General features: G+C 44.7%; 1 protein-coding gene across 2 annotated transcripts in view; it reads left to right on the forward strand.

The window, feature by feature from the left end:
• The first annotated feature begins 20,455 nt into the window (after positions 1-20,455).
• The window catches only part of BEND4 (BEN domain containing 4), a 34,088-nt gene continuing 33,518 nt past the window's right edge, over positions 20,456-21,025 (forward strand). For both annotated transcript variants that reach the window (XM_064511211.1, XM_064511212.1), the window contains exon 1: positions 20,456-20,963. In XM_064511211.1, the coding sequence (XP_064367281.1) occupies positions 20,561-20,963 (403 nt within the window). In that variant the 5' untranslated portion in view covers positions 20,456-20,560. The remainder of the gene's footprint in view (positions 20,964-21,025) is intronic.

The following is a 21,025-nucleotide window of genomic DNA, read 5'->3' on the forward strand; positions in this document are numbered from 1 at the left end:
TCACCTTCCAAGGTGCTGAGCCCCTTCAGTTTTCTCCACGGAAAATGCTCAGCACTAGACAGAAGTGTTCTGCATCTGGCGACATCAAACGCTGATTCTATAGTGCTCCACGTGGCCCTACACCCGTTTCGAAACCAGCACAGGATCACAGCTCGCATGTGTGGTCACAGATGAAATGTGACCTAGATGCATATAAAGCACTAGCACCATCCTTGAAAATAGCACTGTGGAGACTAAGCTGGTGCCCTTTGAAGCCGGCAAAATAGAGGGCTTTGGATCTGGCCATTTGCATTGGAGGGTATCCCAGAACCAATTAATTGCCATTTCAACTGCGTTTCTGATGGAATAGGGTAAAGAGACATTCCTTGGGAAATGCTGGGGTTGCTTCCTGCTAGCAGTCGGTGAGGAGCGGATCCTGCACGTGACAGCGGTGAGCAGCCCCCAGCCCTCCCGAACCTGCCAGGAAGGACCTCAGTGTTGCTGCCCGGCACGGCGAGGGTACGTCCGCCTGGAGCAGATCACACTGCTACCTTTGAAACTGTGAATAAATGTGCACCTCACTTTTTCCAAACAATACGTGGTCCAGATCTCCTGCGACTGTAAATCCAGGCGGGTTTATTGACGTCGGAGGAGTTCTGTTGGTTAACCTGAGCTGAATGTCTGCTCCAATGATCGAGATTATTTCTACTTGATAGAGATGCCTCGCAGAAGAAAACTTTGCATACAATACGTGAATGGTCCTCAACTCTACAAAGTTAAAAGGCTAGTGCTCCAGTTTGGGGTGGGGGGAGGATTAACCAGTGCAAGTGAACAACACTCATAACATGTTTTGCTTCAAATATCATTCTATAGTTTTAAACGTTCCTTAATGTAATTTTCCTGCAGATTTTGTAAACTTTTGCAGAAACACTTTCAGTAGAAACCCACTGATTTCATCTCCATTATACCACACAAGATGGTATCCAGAACAATTTTTATGTGGATTTTTTTCCAAATATATATATTTTTCTAAATGCCTTGCCAGTTTTACCAATTAACTTCCTTCTTTTTTTCCTACAGACAGGCCAGGGTCAGGAAGAGAACTATTCAGCAGACAGCCTTGAGCATTACACAATGTTCTTTGGTTCAGCTGTTGGGAACATGCCGCGAATCGTTAGCAGGTTTCAGCAGACTTAGGTGGGGAACCTGGGCCCTCTGCAGCGGGCTCGGCGGTGTGCGGGACCATGCCGCTTGCTGACAGCTGGATAGACATCGCGCTCTCTTTGTGTGAGATCTGACAAAATTGCTGCCCTGGGTTGCCTTCAGGCAAAATACACTGTCATTCATTCCCACACGCTGCTGCCCAGTAGTGTCTTTCCCTGACTCTGCTTCTCATTTACATTTGCTATTAGGGTCATCTTATAGAGCCTGACTGGCTGCATTTCTCACCGGAGCACGGAGTGCTTTGCATAAGAAGACATATTAAACCCTTCTCCAAAGGGAGATATTCCCTGGGCACACCTGCGTCTCAGCTTCCCGGCGCACTCGGGGCTGCACTGCTGTGCCCTGACGTCTGCTGCTTTGGTGGGACCTGTGGCCAGGGGAGCAAGCCAGCTCTGCCCACGCCATCAGCCCAGCAGCACAGGTCCACCGGGCCTCTGCTACGTGTGGCGTGTGCTGTTTCCATTGGGAACGTTGCCTGTTTTGGCTAAGGGCCCCTTTTTGTGGGCACCACCAGGCCTCCCGAGCCACCGCTGTGTGGCATCCCCTCCTGCTAGCGCTCCTCCAGGGCCCCCTGCAAGCAGCACCTGCTCCCTTGTCTGCCTGCCAGCTCTTCCTTCGTGGCCACAAGACTGGCTGGTACCTTCAAAGATGCCTTGGCAAAGCTTTTCCCTCTTGAGACTTTAGTCTGCTCCTTGTGTTTGGAAAAGCCTGGTGTTGTTAACGGTCGTGTGGCAGATCCTGTGGCCTCTCTTGTGGGCCACTGAGCCAAGAGCTCTGACACGAAGAAGTAGCAGACACAGTTACCCAGCCATAGGTATGCCAGGCGTTCCCAGCGGCAGACACCACCGAGAAATCTCAGCATGAGCCTGGGGATCCCAGTGTTAGGAGACTGTTTTGATGCCTTGGTCTTACTCCCCTGAGTAACAATACTGATGCTAATTCACAAAGTCACTTTTGCCCCGAGGTCTATATACTTCCAATTTTAAAACATTAAAAACTATATATATTTTACTGCCATTAAATAATTTCTTGTCTCTAACATTGTAGCTAGTACTGGTGCTGGAGAATGGATTCAAAAATTAAAATAATTCATATTCAGATGAGATGGTGTGGACATTAAAGGTGGGCAGCAAGCTACAGAATAGGGGTGTTAGATCATCCATTCTTAGTTACACATTTACTATATCTATAACAGCTCACTTTTCTATTTTAAACCCTAGTAAGTGGAGACTATTTAAATGTACTGCCGTAGTAATAAAGAAAAGGTCAACTCAATGTCTGTCTTGGCCATTAATCAATCTTTCCCATACTTTCTAATTATCTTCATTGCCTGATTGAATGAAGCATGGGACACAGATCATCTATATGTTTATTTGTTATCTCTGCTCTTGGCACCTTTTTTGGAGACAAGGATAATTTCATATGGCAACTTTCTCTCAAAGAAGGCCCCCACAACTCCTGCCTCTGATAACCAACTCCTTTTCTGCCTAGTCTCTCACCATCTTCAGTAGCCACTTTGCAGACTGTTCCCTGTAAAATTTTGAAGTGTCTTTAATCATCTCAGGCAGCAATTTTGTGTTGTTTTTTCCTCTCCTTTTCAGTAATCTGGGATTCCCAGCATTATTCTCTCTCTCTGATTATGAATTGTAGCTCTTTTTCTTTAGAGTGAGCTTAATGCAATGCAATAACACACAAACACAGGAACAAATTATAGACATGGAAAGATCAGATTTTTTATAGTGATAGTTGTGTTTTCCTCTTGGGTGTCATATACCCATCAGGGACCCCAGAACTTTGGCAAGAGCAGACAGATGACTTGTTACCAAGACACCCAGGGGCTGCACAGCAAGCCTCCATCCCCAGGCAGGAAGGGCCTTGGGGAACGGGGATGGCAGGGGACAGGCATCAGGTCACATGCAGATTGCTTAGATTCAGTCCAGGGATGAGAAACGCCTGTGATGGATGCAATACAGAAGGGGGAATTGCACAGCTCCCATGTGAGCTCTGGGAGATAGTTATGTCCTAGTTCTGCTGTGTGCAAAGCAACCAGGAGACAGGAGACCTACAAGGATGGAAACCTCATTTTAATGCATCTGTAGTGAACTCACTGGAAGATGTTTGAAAAATTCAGAACTGGATCCTTTTTCATCCCCTTTGATTATTTCTACAGCGTGATTGAATGAGTCATGCCATCCAGTTTATTCAGATATCCATTAGTGTCAGATTAAAAAAGCCTATTCGACCAATCACAGTTGTCATTTTCCGCTGTTCACAAATAGCTTATGAACAAGTGTATTCATTGTTTGAAATCTTTGGCCAGCAAATTTTGCTTACAACTTACATAGAGTCTACGACTTACTTGAGCAACTTATGGTGAATACTCCTTCCTCCAGCGCCGCGTAGCTGGGCGGGCAGCCCCTGCAGCCCCTCAGGGAGCTCTGCAGCACCGGCAGGCCTAGTCCCTCGTCAGAAATACCATGCACCAGCAGTGTGAGGCTCAGGCGCTCCAGCCACATCCAGAAAGCCTGGATCAGACCGGGTTTCTGCAGCACGATATTAAAATGGAGCTAGAATACTGCTGGCAATGGGGGCTCTTATTTTTCCTGGTACAAATTCTGTTTTACCAGAGAGATGTCCCTAAGTGTTCAGATCCCCCCTTCTTTACATACTGACACCCTCAAAGTTAGGGCAATTTCTGCAGCAATGCTGAAGCTGAGGGAATCGAAGCCCACCACACTCCCACGTGTGACACAGGGTTCCCCGAGCTAGTGCTGGGCAAGCTGGGACCTTTCCAAGGCTTAGCAGCAGGCAGATATCCCCTCAGGTCCTGGCAGTGGTCAGCCGCGGTTGCTGTAGTGTCACACACAACCAGGGCTCAAGCACAGCACCACACGGATGATGCCGTTATACTGGTTCCCTTTCCAGAGCCGGCAGAGCCGTTGGTAGCTGTGCCCTGATCCATTGCTTAATGTGAACATCCCTAAGACTTCATGTTTGGAAATCTAAACTGTCTGGACAAGACTCAGAGAAACATCAGAGTGAACTGAAGATGGGTTGAGGGTGATCGTAAAAGCAATCCAGAAAGTCCCTTAGACAACTAATCATCTTGCACCCACATTTTGGTGATGAGCTTTCTGATTTACCGAAATTTAGGTATATGCAGGAGCTGTGACATTAGAGGTTTTCTGGCTGTCACCAAGATGTGCCTGGCTATCACCTTGCCTCCGAAACCTGAAGTCAAATTTCCCCGAAGAGGCTGTATGAGCTCAGTGGCTGCGCTCAGCCCGGGCCTCCCGCACCAGCAGCCCCGAGCTAAGCCAATGGCACAGCATTGCACAGAGCGCCGTCCTGTTCTCCAACGAGGATGAAGAGCTGGAAAATAGAAGGTTTTCCAGACTGGAAAATAGAAGGGTTTAGGTGGTTGGTGGATGCAAAACAAGAACGAAACCAAACAAACCTCTCTAAAGAGACCAAGAAGGGAGACTAGCCTCTCTTCAAGCAGAAGGCCTCACCACCAGGCCGGAGAATAGTGTTCACTTTTGTCTACATCAGCAGCTATACGGTTTAATTCCCCTCCACTCCTTTAAGAGATTTTATTTTTCTTCTCCGCTCTTCTGCACCTTAGTGGCAGAAACAATTTGCAAAGATGTTTGGATACATCCCCCCTGCTCAGTATACCGTACCAGCTAACTCTTGGCACTTCCCAGCTCTGTTTATTAACCACCCATCAAACATATATCATATATATATTTTTATATATATAGCATCCCACTGAATAACAGGAGAGCCTAGGAATCTGAATTTTTTTTTAATCATTTTGCTGGGGCCAGCTATTGATTTTATACATTGGAGAGCCCAAACTGGCAGCACCTGTGGTACCTTGCTGGATCTCAGCCCTAGTAAATGCTAGATGCTACTGGAAATAAACAGTACAGTCAGGTTAGCGAGGGTTAAGGGAGATTATTGTTATATGACTTTGTGTCACATTTCCTATTCTTCCAAAGACAATTACGTAATGATAAATGAAACGCTACCTCTAATGGAGAATTTCTAGGTGCAAAATTACAAACTTTAGTTTCAGTAATAGCATATTCAGGCAATATTTACATGACAAATAAGAAAAACCTCTGACAGAAGAATCTTTCATGTGCTTGTCTGGTTTTATCACTCTGCTCACAGTTTTATCTTGCATTTAATCATATTGCCCTTCATCTGCCATCCAGTAGCCAAAGTACTAAAATAGCCTTAATCTCTCTGTATCTCATTACAATGTGAGACTATGGTTTTGCAAAACTTTCTGTTAAGTATGATATATTTCAGCTGCATAAAATATATGCCCAAAATGCATACAGTACATGGAATAGTACTATAAATTCTGGGACCATCTTAAATGTGAAAGCGCTGGGTAAAATGATGCAGAAAATATGGACTGATGGATAGGTAAAGCGTTATTAATAGATCATAAGGACAAATGAAAAATATCAAATGCAATCTCATTTAATGAAGAACACAGAAATACACATCAGTGGGTCTGATGGCATAAGACTTACTTTGGAAACTGTATTCTTGCTTCCTCAGAGCTCATACCACAAAGGACTCCATGGCATCTGTTCAGCACAAACACAACTGTGGAGAAAATACTTCATTTTGTTTTCAGTCTCTAAATCTTCAGTCAGTATGATACAACATACTTTTAGGTCAGCATAACATGATACAATAAGTCACCAATATTTTTAAAGATCACTGTTTACTTGGTTAATTCCTCATCAACTTTAGGCTATAGGCACAGCACTAGATCCTTAACTGTGACTGTTCTCACACCTTTGTGTTAAATTTACTCTTTACCTGCCTAGGATTTACAAGTGGAAAACCCTTCAAGCAAATGTATGTGTGATTGACTAATTATTAGTGTTGCTGTTACTTCAGCCTCAGCTTGGCGGAGATGCACACTCTGAAGAGTAGGAAGCAGGCATTGTGGAAGTGTCTCGGATGGCTGAATTTTGGCTCTAATGCTATAGTCCACATAGTTGGCAATTTATTAGTCACACATCCTATTTGTCGGTGCTGGTTTCTGTATATATTAAGATCTCTGCTTTTACGTATCTCTAAGACCCCTGTTGTTTCAATTACTTGTCACTGTGGCCTGAGGTATCATTACTACGCTGAGGATAATAAACAACAACTTCAATTCCTGTTGCTAGTGCTGAAGCCAACTTAGCATGATCAAGGCAACATAGGGTGGAGAAATGAGTGCCATAAGGTAGGTGGTTGATCCTAAATCATGCTCTGCTCTGTCAGCTTTGCTATGTAGTCTTGGGCAAATCTCTTAAACCTTGCTTTTCAGAAGAACTGAGTGCCACATAAGCCTACACCATATACTGACAGTGCAAGATTGCACAGTGTTTTTGAAATTACATCTGCTCTGTAGCTTCTTTGTAGCAATGAGAGTGAGGCACGATGCTAGGAATAACAGAGGTCTATTTAATATAGCAAATTTAGAAATCCAACACAGAAGGACTAAGTAACGGAGCCACTTCATTTGTATTACAGTCTGGCTGGATGTCAGTGTGCATTCTGGTGGGGACAGCTTTAATACTTAGGGTTTGGGATGTTCGTCTCCTCACACAGAGTCTTAATGCTTTCAAGTAGCAGTTTTGATAGCTGTCCCACTACCCTGCTGTTGCCATCAAAGCGGGGATACAGCTACATGAAGTTCTCTCTGTGAATGTCTTATTAATGCTCTCTCCATAGCTTCTGCTTATTTTCTCACAACCAGTACTAACATTTGACCCATTTAACATAGAATATGGGCTGTATAACTTCCAGCAATTTATTATAATCAGGTTCATCCTAGTGTTTAAAAAAGTCTTAATCTACAAAAAGCATGCCAGCCCTGAAGAATGCAGTGGTTCACAGTTATGTCTCATCTGTGTCGGTTCATCATCTAACTTAAGTTGCTTTTAAGGGCAAGAGTTATGTCATCTTTTATTTGCTTAAAGTATACATTTATGATGCCACAGAAATTATACATTAAGTGTTCTTTCCTTTATGAAGAAGCAGAAAAAAAAAAAAACCTCTGTAAATTGCTCATAGAGAATCCTGCTGTTATCATTCTTGCAATCATATCTTTCAGCTAATTTGTTCCGATTAGGTGTAATGTTACAGAGAAAAACTGCTTTGCAAACATTTAATGGCTTCTATCAGTCTGAAAAAAATGAATCCATACATTCCTGCCTCTTTAAATATCCGTTCTCTTTTTGATATTCAAAATAAGCAGTCCCTAGTTATCCTAACCTGCAGGCGCAAGATTGTACAGTCTCAGGCCTTTCAATATTACTTCTTTTTCTGCTGTTTTGTAGACAGAACCAGCAGGCTCAGGCTGTGAACTAGACAGCCACATTGCAGACCATACTCCTTCCTCGCTGTGCCTGTAGTGGGCACAGCAACGCTGGTGGGAGGGCCAGGCCGAGCGCTGAGGTCACGTGATTCTTAAAAAGGTCTGTGTGATTATTAAAAGACACTAGTCAGAGTCCAAAATCTTTGGCCTTGCCTTCCCCTATGAATTTTGCGACCCCAGATTGTTTGCAGGGAGGGGCAAAGGGAGAGACCGCTCGTCAGTGAAATATCACAAAATAAGGGAAAAGCAAACTGCAGAGGAAATGTAAGAAGGCAGAGGAGGGAAATGGAAATATGCATAGGTTCAGCTTGTTTTTCATTCTGGAATAAGGACTGGTCTGGGCTATGTAAGGAATTTAACTAGCACTAAGTTAGGATTTGTAACACGGTAACTAACTCCACACAGACTGCACAAACAGTGCTAACGGACGTCAAGCGCAAAGCAGGATCACACTTTCAAAGAGCAGCGAGCGGCCTTGGACAGAGCCAGCCGCTGGTGTGAAACACATCACGCTGGACATCAGTGCCCGACAGCTGGTTAGCCATAAATCCCTACTCCAGCACACCAAGATTAACATGCACAAACCTCCCACCACAGACAATACCGTGGTACATGGTACTCTTTCCAACACTAGGCTGAAGAGGTAGGTAGTGTTTTCTTAGAGCCCATCCAGTTCAGTGGAGAGGATTTTTAATGAACAGTAGAGCACATGGGAACGTATTTGAGAAAGGACATTAGAATAATACCTGGCACCAAGTGGGGTTTCAAATGCAATTTAAAATGTTTAAAACTTCAGCCTTGTTAGCTGGTCAGGAAGCTTGATTCAGCATTTCACCCACAAGCTAACTAGGGAAACGCGTCCTGGAGTCTGTGCGCACACCCATACTTCTGGTGAATTAAGCAGTACACGTGATACCAGGTTTACGCTGACTGAGACAGGACATATGGCATACGATTAAGCATAAGGTCTATGAGAACAAAGTTTTTTTCTTCAGTGTGTCTTAACACATTAACTAGCAGAGTAACTGTACTAGCTCAGTGTTTTTCAACACATGCTGTGAAATTTTTGATCCTGTTCTAGCTGACCTAAAACTGGATTTCTCATCCCAAAATGCTGCAACTTCAATAGGAAGAAGGTTCAGAACTGCTCCAGTGCTCCACCCATGGATATCACCAATGCAGTAACTATTCCAGCACAAACGTCTTAGTGTTTTGTTCCAGTGACGTTGTCACCTGCAATATGGGTGCCAAAGACAGCACCCAGGCACATCTGTAATGGCACTGAGTAGGGGACAGGCGCTGGAGCTGCATCATCTTGAGAGAGAGTGCGAGCTGCTTCCAGCTATGCCCACCCCGCAGGGCAGGTGTGCTCTGCAGCCCTGGCCCTGGAGGGAATATCAGCCACTAGAGCCGAGTGTTGAACAAGACTTTTAGAAGGAAATTCAGCTGTACAAGATGGAAAGAGTCCATAGAGGACTCACACAGGTGCCTTGGCTGGACGGCGAGGAGACCAAGGCTGCCGTGCTCTCCAGAGACAGCGCTTGGCCCTGCTACATCACCCCAGCCAGCAAGCTGGTAGCTGAGTCTCTTGCAGAGAAACTGGCAGCCTCTTACCTAGCTTTTGTGGGAATGCTTGGTCTCTAATTTGGGAGAAAAAAAGAAATATTGTTGATAAATCAAATAGACAGACAAAAAGGATGTTTGTGATGTCCACGTTAAAGACGAGCAATGTGACGCAGAGCCAAATTCCCCAGCGCTGTGAGTGTCATGCAGTGATTTACTCCAGTGCAAAGTGTTTCTAAAGGGCATGTACTTTACACCCTACCTAAGTGGCAGAACAGAAGGAAATCAGCCCCCCAAATTATTAATAGCCTCATTTGTACCACACAGGAAAGCACCAAACAATGGGAGAGCTGCATGCAGTCAGCACTTCAAGTTTGTGTTCTCACCACAAGATTGTCTTTCCTCTCACATTTATTTTCCCCCTCCCTGCTTCAAAACTCTATTGTATGAGCCACTGTAGCATGGCGGATGTAAGCATCAAGCTTGTTTTTCCCCATGTACAGAAAATTAACTCCTCCCTTGATAAAGACAGACTGGCTTTTATTTTATACCTCACCCAGATGTAATCCTGAGATGTTACAGATAGATCAGCATTACAGATGGTTACAGACATTTCACAGATGAAATTAAGAATTCAGGCTTTTTTAAATGAAAATTGACACTGTTTTTATGTTGCTCTATCTGCAAAGGCACAAAGAATACCAGACTTCTGAGGAAGATAAAAATTATCATTAATATATTTTACAAAATATCATTTCCCCAAATAACCTTTCTATATACATAACCTCTTAATTATAGATTGTTTGGTGGTAATTATACATAACACCTTGCTATCTGTCAAGACTCTTCACAAAAACTAATGCCCCTGAACTAATAGCTCTTGATCTTTAACTATATAAAATACCAACCTTAGATCCAGTGAAGAGTGAAATAATAGACCTTAAAACTGCCAGTGGAACAACACCATCATTTTAGGCCTGTCAGTGAATGAAGGAAGGACTATTCTGCATTTTGGAAAAAGAAAGGACCGTTTCTCTACCAACTCAGTTTTAGCAACAATTGTTTAAAGAACTTCATTAGCATGAGAAAAAGACTCTTGGTAGAAATGAATTATTAGTCACACGGCAGGTGAAGCAGGCAGATAATATATGCGAGGCAAATGGCAGTTATTGTGACTATGGTCTGTCACATGGCTGCCATCTCCACATGCTTTTCTTCTGACATACACTCCCCTGTTACATGAAAACAGCCCCTCTTAAGTATCCAGCCTTTCCCCATACCTGAGGCAGTGCTGTAACATGTAAACTACCTCTTGGCGCATGTTCGCATGGGCACGCAGCAGGCATCCAGGCAGTGCGTCATCTCCTGCGTATTATTATTATTAATCACTATATTTAATATTCTTTTGTATGGAAATATTGCTAACTACTACTCTTTTTTCCAACAGTGGTCAGCAATGACCAAATTCTCCAAATTCATTTGGAGACAGAAGAGAAGAAATAAGAAATGCACTTTTTCCAGGTAGATCCTCCCAACTCTTGGCCTTCCAAGTTTTAGTGACTTCTTGCCATGGACATTGTACCCACACCTCACATTTAACAGTCACCAATGTCTCTGTCCTCTATACATTTGTCTAATATATTCTGGATACATTATACTTTTGACCTCTGTCCTCTATAAATTTTTCTAATGTCTTTTGGATACATTATACTTTTGACCTCCTCAATGGTCTAAGAGAGAGTGACTATGTACTTCATGTAAAGTTTGTTTTAAAATAGCTAGTTGATTAAATGTCCCCCAGCTTTTCCAATGGAAGGAATAGTGAATAATCATTTTTTATTCACCCTCTCCATACCACTCATGGTTTTATAACCCCTGTCAGATCTCTTTCATTTATCCTTTTTCCAAGCTGAGGAGTCCAGGTTTATTTAGAATCTCTTCATATGGAGATTTATAGCTATCTAGCTGAGCCCTGTCTAATTCACTTTGCACTCTGCAAGATGAAAAAATGTAGATATTATACTGTATAATCTGAGAAATAATATTTGATCATGTAATTAGACTGTATCATAGGAAATGCACTAGGGAACAGAGTTAATGTTGCGTGTACAACTTTAATTTTATTTCCTGACTTTTAAATGCCAAATTAGGCAACTTTAACATTTTCTTAATGTAATTTTTGTATGGAATATTATATAGCCTATTACATATGCATGCATATTGAAATATGGAATATATTAGACTGTAGCACACAGATTGTGGCACTCAGATCTGAGCACTGGATGTTGGCATTAGTCTTGGCTGGCAATGGCACAAACAAAGTTACACAGGTCATTTCAGAGTTGTGCTCTCAGCGCTTTTGTGTGTCACTCCCTGTTGTCGTATAGAGCAGATTTATAGAGAATTTGTTTGAAAAAGTTTTTTCTCAATGAACTTGTGCTCCTTCCTAAGTAGCCTTATTTGAGTATTTAGGCTTGAGTAACTTAAGAGAAAAAGTACATCCTCAGAAGCTTTTAAAACTATGCAAATGTAAAATAATACTATAAAAATATAAAATCTTTTTCCAAACATAATGATATCATGGCTTAACATCCTGATCTCCTAAGACCTCCCTGGGTATGAAGACAGTACAATATAAAGCTAGGAATCTCCCCTTTCAAATGGTAAGTGTAAGAAGTCCTTTTCTAGCTACAAAGGCCTATAAGATCATTGACTTCAAGGCTGACTTGTAGAGGATTAAACGCTGTCCTTTCTGCATCTTGCTCTGCACTGTAATGTCAGGGTTTCTCTCTGAAGCTACATGACAATTTTAGGGGATAGAAGAAATCCTTTGCAGAGATGTATTACTGAACAAAGTGCAGGAGAGACACTTGGATCAACCAGAATGTAGGATTGATTGATGTAGCTAATCTAAATAATTTGATATTCAGTCATCAAATGAAAAATAGAGCACATCATACACATGTTGTCACAAATATGTGACACACAAGGGTGCTGTTGGACATGGGGTTTTATTTCCCTGGTCAAAGAAATCTAATACGTATCAGGTTTACAAAAGGTTAATATCCTATGACAGGAGCAAGAAATCTACTGTCTTCAGACGTTACTCCGGAAGAATGTCACCATGGACTGGATGGGAAACGCCACTAATAAATCACAGCAGTGTTCTTCCAATAAACTAAATGATTTTTGAAAAGGGCAAAAAACATCAAATAGCATATTCAGTTAATAGGATTTGATCAGCCGATCATCTAGTGAATATTAAAAAAAAGCTGATCTGAAGAATAAATTATTCAATGAAAACAGGCAAAATTAACAAATTATGTATTTGCTGAACAACAGCTAAACCATTCAGCATATATATAATTAAAAATGTATTCATACATATTTATACAGTTCTTACACATTTTTTGTTTCATTCAGGTAAATAAAATGTCCCAACTCTTCTTTCTTTCTTCTGAGGAAAGCAGAAAGAGCCTGTCTTCGGAAAGCTCGATCTCAGGTCAGCATCTCACAGCATCCAGCCCCATTTGCATTTTTAATCAGATGCTGATGAACCTGCAAAATTTTAACATTACAAGTTTCAGATTTTAATATTTAGTTTTCCAATTTCCTTGATGCGTGTGTGTCTGCAAGATAGTGTAAAAAAAGAAAGGATGTGTCTGTGTTCACACTTTAAGCAGATGTATCTGCGCAACATATTTGATATCAAATCTGAACAGCTATCTTCCTTGTTACCTGTGTAACAGGAGCCACAATCTCTTGCTTTCATACATATGCATGGTCTGAAATCAACAATTAATTAAGGTAAATGCCCATCGTTGGATTTTGCATGATTTCCTCCATCTTTAAAAGAGCTGATCAGGGAGGATTTTTATCTCACCAAAATAAAATGACAAAAAAACACAGCACTGAAAAGTCTAAGGGTTTGGAGAATGGCATCGAAACAAAAAAAAAAAAAAAAGAAAAGAAAAAAAACACCAACCCTTCTTTTTCTTAACAAGCTAAATCCTATATAAGTGACAAGGATATTTATGGAGGGAGAGCAAGAAATACTGTCTTCCTTCAAGCCACTTTCCTACCAGCTGCAAGGAAGTTTTTTATAAATCTTTGAATGCCAGTCTAGATTAAAATAATGTAAATGACCTAAATTCTGATCTCTTTTACTCTTACTAAAGGTGGCAGAATCTGCACCAAAAACAGCAGATATTTCCAGAGATGATAGATAATATAAGATTTCCTGAATTAAAACTTAAGTTATTCTGGGTCTGCGTATTAGCTACTGTTAACTGTCGCCTCTCCATTGATACCAACAGGCAAGTATCTCTCCTGTTTTAAGACTTAAACCAGTTGTCACACAGCAAAGAAACAAATATTACAGAATAAGTAGGATGCTGAATAACAGCCAGGACATGAAGCAATTCTAATGACAGAGTAATCACAAAAGTGAAGCTGATGTATGCTTGGGATATTTTCATAATATTATCTGGGACAACCACAGGCTCATACTATCACTTTTATGTTATGCTCTTCACATTTAAACAGGTAAAAGCACACATTTTTATAGCATGCCATTTATTCATCGTGCTGCTCTGAGATCATCTTTGTACACTTTTTTTGGTGAAATGCATCTGTGTGCAGAGGGCCAGATGTGAGTGATGCACCAGGTGAAGTTCAGCCTCCGCAAACACAACATCTGTACATTTATCGTCGAGCAAACAGGTTTTTGCCTTTTTTTTCCAAACAGACGCAGCCTGTTATGGACACGTTCCCAGGCCCACAAGCCCTTGCAGGGTGACAGAATTTCTTCTCACTTGAAACCACAGCAGTCTCCTGGCCCTGCTCCCACACAGTTTTGCATTTTTGCTCTGTTAGTCTTCCCCCCACCCCTTTTCTTTTAATATAGCATTCGGTTCCGTTTGCGTTCTAAAGATTTTAGCACCTCTCCCCGTTGAGTCAATTTGTGCTGCACTACTCTGTGTGCAACCGAGGTCTCAGGAGATTTAATTTTTTGTCCATTGCTCTTCTCCTTTCTGGAGCGTAGGCAATTATTTTGCCCCTGAGGACAGCTTCTTTGGGTTTCCCACAGGATTACCGGTGTTCCTTCTACAGGATTATTAATGTAGAGGAAGTCCTTTATTTCAGCTTGGTGAAATGTTTGAACTGTGCATTTAAGAATGAGCTGTTAAATTGTCATGATTTAATGTAAGGTTTAGGGGCTGCTCGAGAATGGAAGAGTGATGAAGGCAAATGCAGGGAAGACTTTACACCCTTGAATTCCTAATATGCGCTGTTTAAGGCTGGGAAAGGCACCCATTCTCGGGTGAAGCGTATCTTCAGCAAAGAACCAGGTGTCCTCCCCGTGCTTCCAGCACCAGTGGTACCTTCAGGCATCTGCCAAGCCTATGTTTTTCACTAAATTAAGCCTAGTTGACTCTCTCCTTTGGCTGATCATGTATACCCTGTAATGTTTGAACCACCTACAAATTCACCAGCTAGATGAGTTCAAGAAAACTTCTGCTCTCAGCTACTTTCCGCAAGCTGTCCCATCTGTGTTTTAACAGTTGCTACTGGTATGCACAACCTGCTTGACAAAATCTGACAGTATTTCTGCCTAAGTGCTAGGCCCTAATGTAACACTTCAACACAAAATGTCAGTAACATCGCTACTTGGGGAAACCAACATTTGTTTTCTGCGCTAAGTCTCAGTTCCATGCGACTTCTCCTGTTCTACGAGGACCCCCTTTCGTGATCCCGAATAACAGAGGTTTACGAGTACACGAAGGGCAGGGCGTAGCAGAGCTGGCTGGAGGCGCACAGACGGACGGGGCAGCTGGATCGCACGCTGCAACGCTGCAGCTCGGCCGCCGGTACGTGGCAGGCAGACCTCCCCGGTGCCACCCTCCAGATGCCAGACACCACGAGAAGAGGCTGAAATGCTGCAAAGAGAAAGCCCTGCACAGGGAGCCGGCCAGCGCCAGGGCCCCCGGCTGGCGGCCCACACAAGAGCTCACGTTGCAGGAGGGTGAAGCTGTCCAAAACCACCTCAACACAGGCAGTGAAACGTTTTTAGAGCAGTCTGAAGTTCTGGACATGTTATGTCAACTGCTTTATCCACGATATATTTCTAAAAAATTCTCAGCAACAAGTTCACCACACTACTGCTCCCTTCTTCAAACTGCTTTATGTAATCTATCTTTAATTAAAATGAGCTTTTCCACGTGTCCACAATTGATTCCTTAAAATATTAATAATTTTTCCTACATCAGGTATCAAAGCCATTACTTCTTCCTGTGTGTCCTTTAACTATATTTAAATAATTCATTTATCCATTTCCAGCCCTCAGGGAGACCAGTTCTTTTCTTTTACACAATACGATCCCATTTAAAACATAGGATATTTCCCCTTCCTAAACATATAGGTTATTTTCTTTCTTACCTTTGTTTACTCAGCACGAGAATTCAGTTAGCTACCATTTTATTAAGATACAGACATAGCATGGAAATAGATATCTGCCTGTGTATAAATGGCTTTTCCACTGCTCATCAATCTTGAACTAATTAGAAAGACAAAAACATTTTAAATTCAATTAATGTCATTGAGAAATATTCCAGTTATTCTCAAAATACAGTGTAACTATGATAGATATATTTCAATTATTTCCTAGCATTTCCACAAAGAACTGAATAAGCATAAATGAAACCCAAGAACTAAAAGCCCATCGTTTGGCTGATGGATCTCTGACATGGGATGCAGATTAAGGTTTAAGTGAGACCAGCAGTTCATGCTCTCCCTCAAAAAGCTCCTGAGTCACCTGATTAGAGTGCAACCTTGACAAATATGCACAGCATTGTCTCTCACAGTTGGAATCACCAAAGAGGCTAAAAACAGAACCATGCACTGCATAATCTCTAACCTCAGGGGACAACAAAAACAGAGAATTGCTGTGTCAATCTCATTTCCTTGTTAGGCTCATTATCATAAATGCAGGCCTTTGGTTTTGAATGCCACACTTCAATAACATTTACCTATCAACAGCTGCTGAAATATTGAATTCCACAGTCATCTTTTCCTTTTGATGCTCTCTCTTTTGTTTCTTTATCCATAAACATGAGCAACTGAGCTAAGCTTAAATTAACTAGCTGGGGTTAAATGTTTAGGGCAGCAAATTATGGCTGGCCTGCTTGCAGAGTGGTTTAGATTACAGGGGAGAGTTGCCAATCTTAGCTCTCATCATACACTCCAAATGTGCAGAGCAATATTGGCAGTTCACGGCCGAATCCTGCTTGCTTTAGTTATTAGAGTAGCATTGCTCCCACGAATAAGTGGAGCAAGATTTAGCCCCTGCTCCGAAGATGGAGATGAATCATGCTTTTGTTCTTTGAGTACCTCACCGCACCTTCAGCACGGGCATGTTCAATGATTGATAGCCTCTGTCTAGATTGGGTATTTTTCTATATACTGACAAATATTCTCTTTGTAGTGATATCTAGGAGCAGAAGAGTATACATTGCAGCAATGTTGGGTTTCTTCTTTTTTGATGTGATCTGATGGTTTCTTCTTTGTTTTGATTAGGTTTTTTTTCTGTTTTTCCTGAGGGTCAGTTACTTCCCTGCGCTCCATCCTTTTTCCTCTCAGAGTACTCTGAAATCATCCTGTTACAGATCCCGAGCCCACGGCGTCAGTAACACGACACAAGCTTGCATTGGAAAGCAGGTAGCTAAAGACACAACCATCCCTTCAGGGTCAAGCCCCAAGTGGTGGCACAGACTAGGAGAAATGAGGGGGTTTGGCTTACTTGAAATGAGCTGCGGTGTCAGCTAGGGCTTGTCTTCTTTAGACTGTAAGATGGTCACAGCAAGAACCATGTGTTACCTGTTTTAATCCAGTGCATAACCAAAATGGGGCTGTAATTCAGAAATAAATATTTGATCAATAGTAATCATTTAAGGACTACATGCTGTTGTTCATGAGACCGCTCAGGCGCAGCAAGACGTGGTGGAGGGAGAGGCCCCGGCGCAGAGCAAGGGGCAGCCCACAACTGCTCTGAGCCAGTACCCCGTACTTCGGTACCATCGTTTGTCCCCAGCCTGCTTCTTTTGCCGGTTCGAGTCCTTCATCCTGAGTTTCAAAGCCAGCTTAGTCCACCTGTAAGAGTGACTGCATACCTGTAGGTAGTTTATGAGTAAAACGGTGTTCCCCTAAAACAGGCAGCTCACAAAGGTGTGACCACCGGAGCTAACTGCTTGTGTTGCAAGGGCTCCAGCTGCGGAGGAGCTTCCTGAGGCTCTCATGTGGACTCCACACACAGCCTTTGGGTCACGGTGCCAGACTCCCTTCGCGGTGACTCCGGTAAATAGTCCTGAAAGAAAAAAAAGGATGAAAAAAAAGAAAACCCCCACAGTTGTTAGGTCTACATTCCTATGAGAATCACAGAGAGCAGAGCAGAGGAAAAGCAAAGACTTTGTAAGGACTGCAAAGGCAAACACCACGAGTGTCTGCGTTACTGGAGTGAAACTCCAGTCCTTTTGAGGGTCCAGTGATGTGCACTTGTCAAAAAACTCAACAGAAAGAAATTCAGTGCATAAAGTATGTATTCCCTTTTCATCCCCAGTGACGTCCCCTGGACTCATTTAAGTGGTTTTAGAACCTGTTACTCAAAAACCTGCTTTTCTCCTCATGCCCACACAGTCCAGCATCTGCCAGGAGTCAGCTGGGTTGCAGGGACTCTGGATGGATAGAAGAAGGCAGCAAACAGCTTTGAGGATGTGACGTGTCAACCTGTACTCTCTATCTTGGTTCACAAGAGGCTTGTGGTAAGGGAGGGTCCTTTCCTTCACCAGGAATGGAGCAGGGGGGGTTAAAGCAGAATAATGAGTCCTAGGAATACAGTTAACACCTAAGGAGCTAATTTTGGGCCGTTCATTTGAATTCATTTGAATCTAGCTATTAAGAACCTAATATTAACTTTATACAATTTCATTACCATGCTGACCTCATATAGCTGCAGATCAATATTAATTTGTAAAATTAACTAAGTAGATTAAACTAAAACATAACCAGCACTAATTGACGCCTCTGTTTATCATTGTCAGGGGAGAGTGGTTTGAATGGGCATGGAAAGGGAATGGCTTAGAAAACCCTCAGCCAGGGAGAAGAGAGCTGATGTCCATCCAAGGATGCTGGCATAGGTCTCTGGTGCTGTATCTTCTTCTGGGTTAGAGTAACTATGCGCATCGTCTCCCAAAGTTCTCAGGCCAGCACAGTTCAAAAGCACTAAATTAACACATGGAACTGGCCAAGCTGCTGTCATGGTGGAAAAAGAACAATTGAGCTGCTAACCAAGCACAACGCACCAGGGAGGCAAGAAACGGTGCAGTAAAGGAGACCCCGTGAGAGAGCCAGCAGGGCTGTGCCGCGTGGCACCGGAGCGCGTCGCTGAGGGCAGCTCATCCAGCTGCAGGGAGAAGGAGGAAACGCGTCCCGCAGGCGGCTCACGGGAACGCCGGCTCCACGGTGGAAGCTGGGTCCCTGAGAAGTCTGCGTCTGGAAGAAGAGAGGAGCTGCCTGCGAGAAGGTGACTGCCTTCACCTCTCCGGGGACGTGCTGAGGGCCCCAGGGGTCCCCACGAGCCCAGGGAGGTGCAGCGGGGCCCTGCAACGACGGGGCGCTTCTTCGGCCACCACTGCGGCAGAGGGGCCAGAGGAGGAGGACGCCGACCGGGCTCTTCAACCACATTCATGCCCATTTTCAGCAGCTTGCCAACACTAAAATACTGAAGCTTGTCATCAAAGCACTTCACTCCTAAATGGAAGCGCAGTTTCTATCATCCTAATTTCCATTCTCTCTTTTGCATTATACTACAATAGTTTTTAAAGCACAGGGGATCAAAGAGTCAGCCAGCAAACAAAGACTTAAGATTGATTTAGCTTAAGTAAAATAGTGATTTCTATTACAGTAGCCTTTATTTAGAAGCTTTTGGCCACTACAGAGAATTGATTTATTCTACTTGTCAAAAAATCAAAATCAGAAGCAGCCCTGCTCCTAGTACTCCCTGCACGAAATAAACGCCCAGCTTGTAGAAGTTAGCTCTGCTGTTTGCAGGAGCGGGGCTGAAGACTGTGGGAGTTAATTACATCAGCGGAGAAGGGTGGCTTTTCATTTCCAGTGAGCCCAAGTCCAACTAAATAAATAAAACTGAAACGGGAGAGCAATGACCACAATAAGTAGCCAAAACTCCACGTGATGACAGAGAAATGATTTCCCACCGCCACCGCTTAAATATAACTAAGGTGTTCTGTAATTTTACTTCCAAAAGCCAGAGGGCTTATTGTAATCCTGATAAATTATAGCAGCAAAAGCAGGAGAGAAGTGGGACAGAAGAAGGGAAATGTTAATGCGAAATATAAAATTGCCTCGCAGAAAAGAATGGGGAGAGTGAGCGGTTTGTTATCGTTTATTTTTCTTCAACATATCATTCAGTTTCAGCTGTCTCCCATCTCACCCAGATCTCCACCATTTCTCAGAAACGTCTCTCGATGGCATCTCATTCTCTTCCTGTCTTTCACCAGCATTTCATTATTTCCTAACTGTCCCTGCAAGGGTCTGGGCTGGCGGCGCGGGGAGGGGGACGGCGGCGCCCCACGTGTCCGCCTCATTTAAGCAGTTTGCAAAAAGCCGGCGGGCGGGGGGGGGGGGGGGGGGGGGGCGTTGCAAATAATGTTAAATGTGATTAATCTCCCGGATTCCTGGAAATCTGACATGCATGAGTTACAGCGAAACCTCTTTTATTTCGCCATGAAATGCTTTTGCATAATGAGAAAGAAAATGTCCTCTGTGCCCTAATCAACTCTGACAGGTCCTGGACTCCCAAATACTTTTATTTATGGCATTATTTATTGCATCCCTGATAAACGGGGCACAGCGGGGGGGGGGGGGGCTCTCCCCGCGCGGCGGCGGCGGCGGCCGAGGGGGGACCCGCCGCGGGGGCTCCGCGCCCGGCGGAGGGCGGCGGCGGGCGCCAAAGTTTGGCGGCGGCTCCGCGCCGGGCGCAGGGCGGCGGCGGGGCCGGGGGGGGCGGCGGCGGGGGCGCCCCATCGCCCCGCGCTCACCTGCCCTGCGGCGGCGGCGGCGGCGGCGGCGGCGGCGGCGGCGGCGGCGGGGCCGGGGAGGGGGCCGGGGGCGCCGCCAGGACCCGCCTCCCGCGCCGCTCCCATTAGCGGAGATCGCCCCGGCTCTCGCCGGCTGGCGCCCGGCTCCCTCCAGGCATTGGCGCGGCCGCCTGTCAATCAGGCCGGCGCCCCGCCGCGCCGGGGCTCCGCGGTGCCACAGAGACGAGCCGCGGCGGCGGCGGCGGCGGCGGCAGACACAGCCCCGGAGCGGGGAGCGGGGCCGGGGATGATGATGATGATGATGATGGAGGAGGAGATGCAGGCGGCAGAGGAGGGGCCCAGCATCCCCAAAATCTACAAGCAGCGGAGCCCCTACAGCGTCCTCAAGACCTTCCCGGGGAAGCGGGCGGCGCTGGCCAAGCGCTACGAGAGACCCACCATGGTGGAGGCTCCCCGCGGCCGCGGAGCGGGGCAGCCCTTCGCGCACGCCGCCGCCGAGCAGCTCCCCTACGCGCCGCACGGCGCCTTCCCCGCCGGGGCCGCCCGCGCCGCCGCCCCCGGCGCTGCCCAGGGCCCCCCCCGGCCGCCGCCGCCGCCGCCGGCCCCCAGCTCCGCGGGCCGCTACGGCCCCTGCCCGCCGGCGCCGGGGGGCGGCACCAGCAGCGGGAGCGGCGCGGAGCTGAGCGCAGGTACCCGCAACTCCTCTCCCTCTCCGCCGCCGCGCAACTTCGCGGGGCACTTCGCAGGAGGC

This window comes from Dromaius novaehollandiae, chromosome 4 (genome assembly GCF_036370855.1).
Source record: "Dromaius novaehollandiae isolate bDroNov1 chromosome 4, bDroNov1.hap1, whole genome shotgun sequence".
NCBI lineage: Eukaryota > Metazoa > Chordata > Aves > Casuariiformes > Dromaiidae > Dromaius > Dromaius novaehollandiae.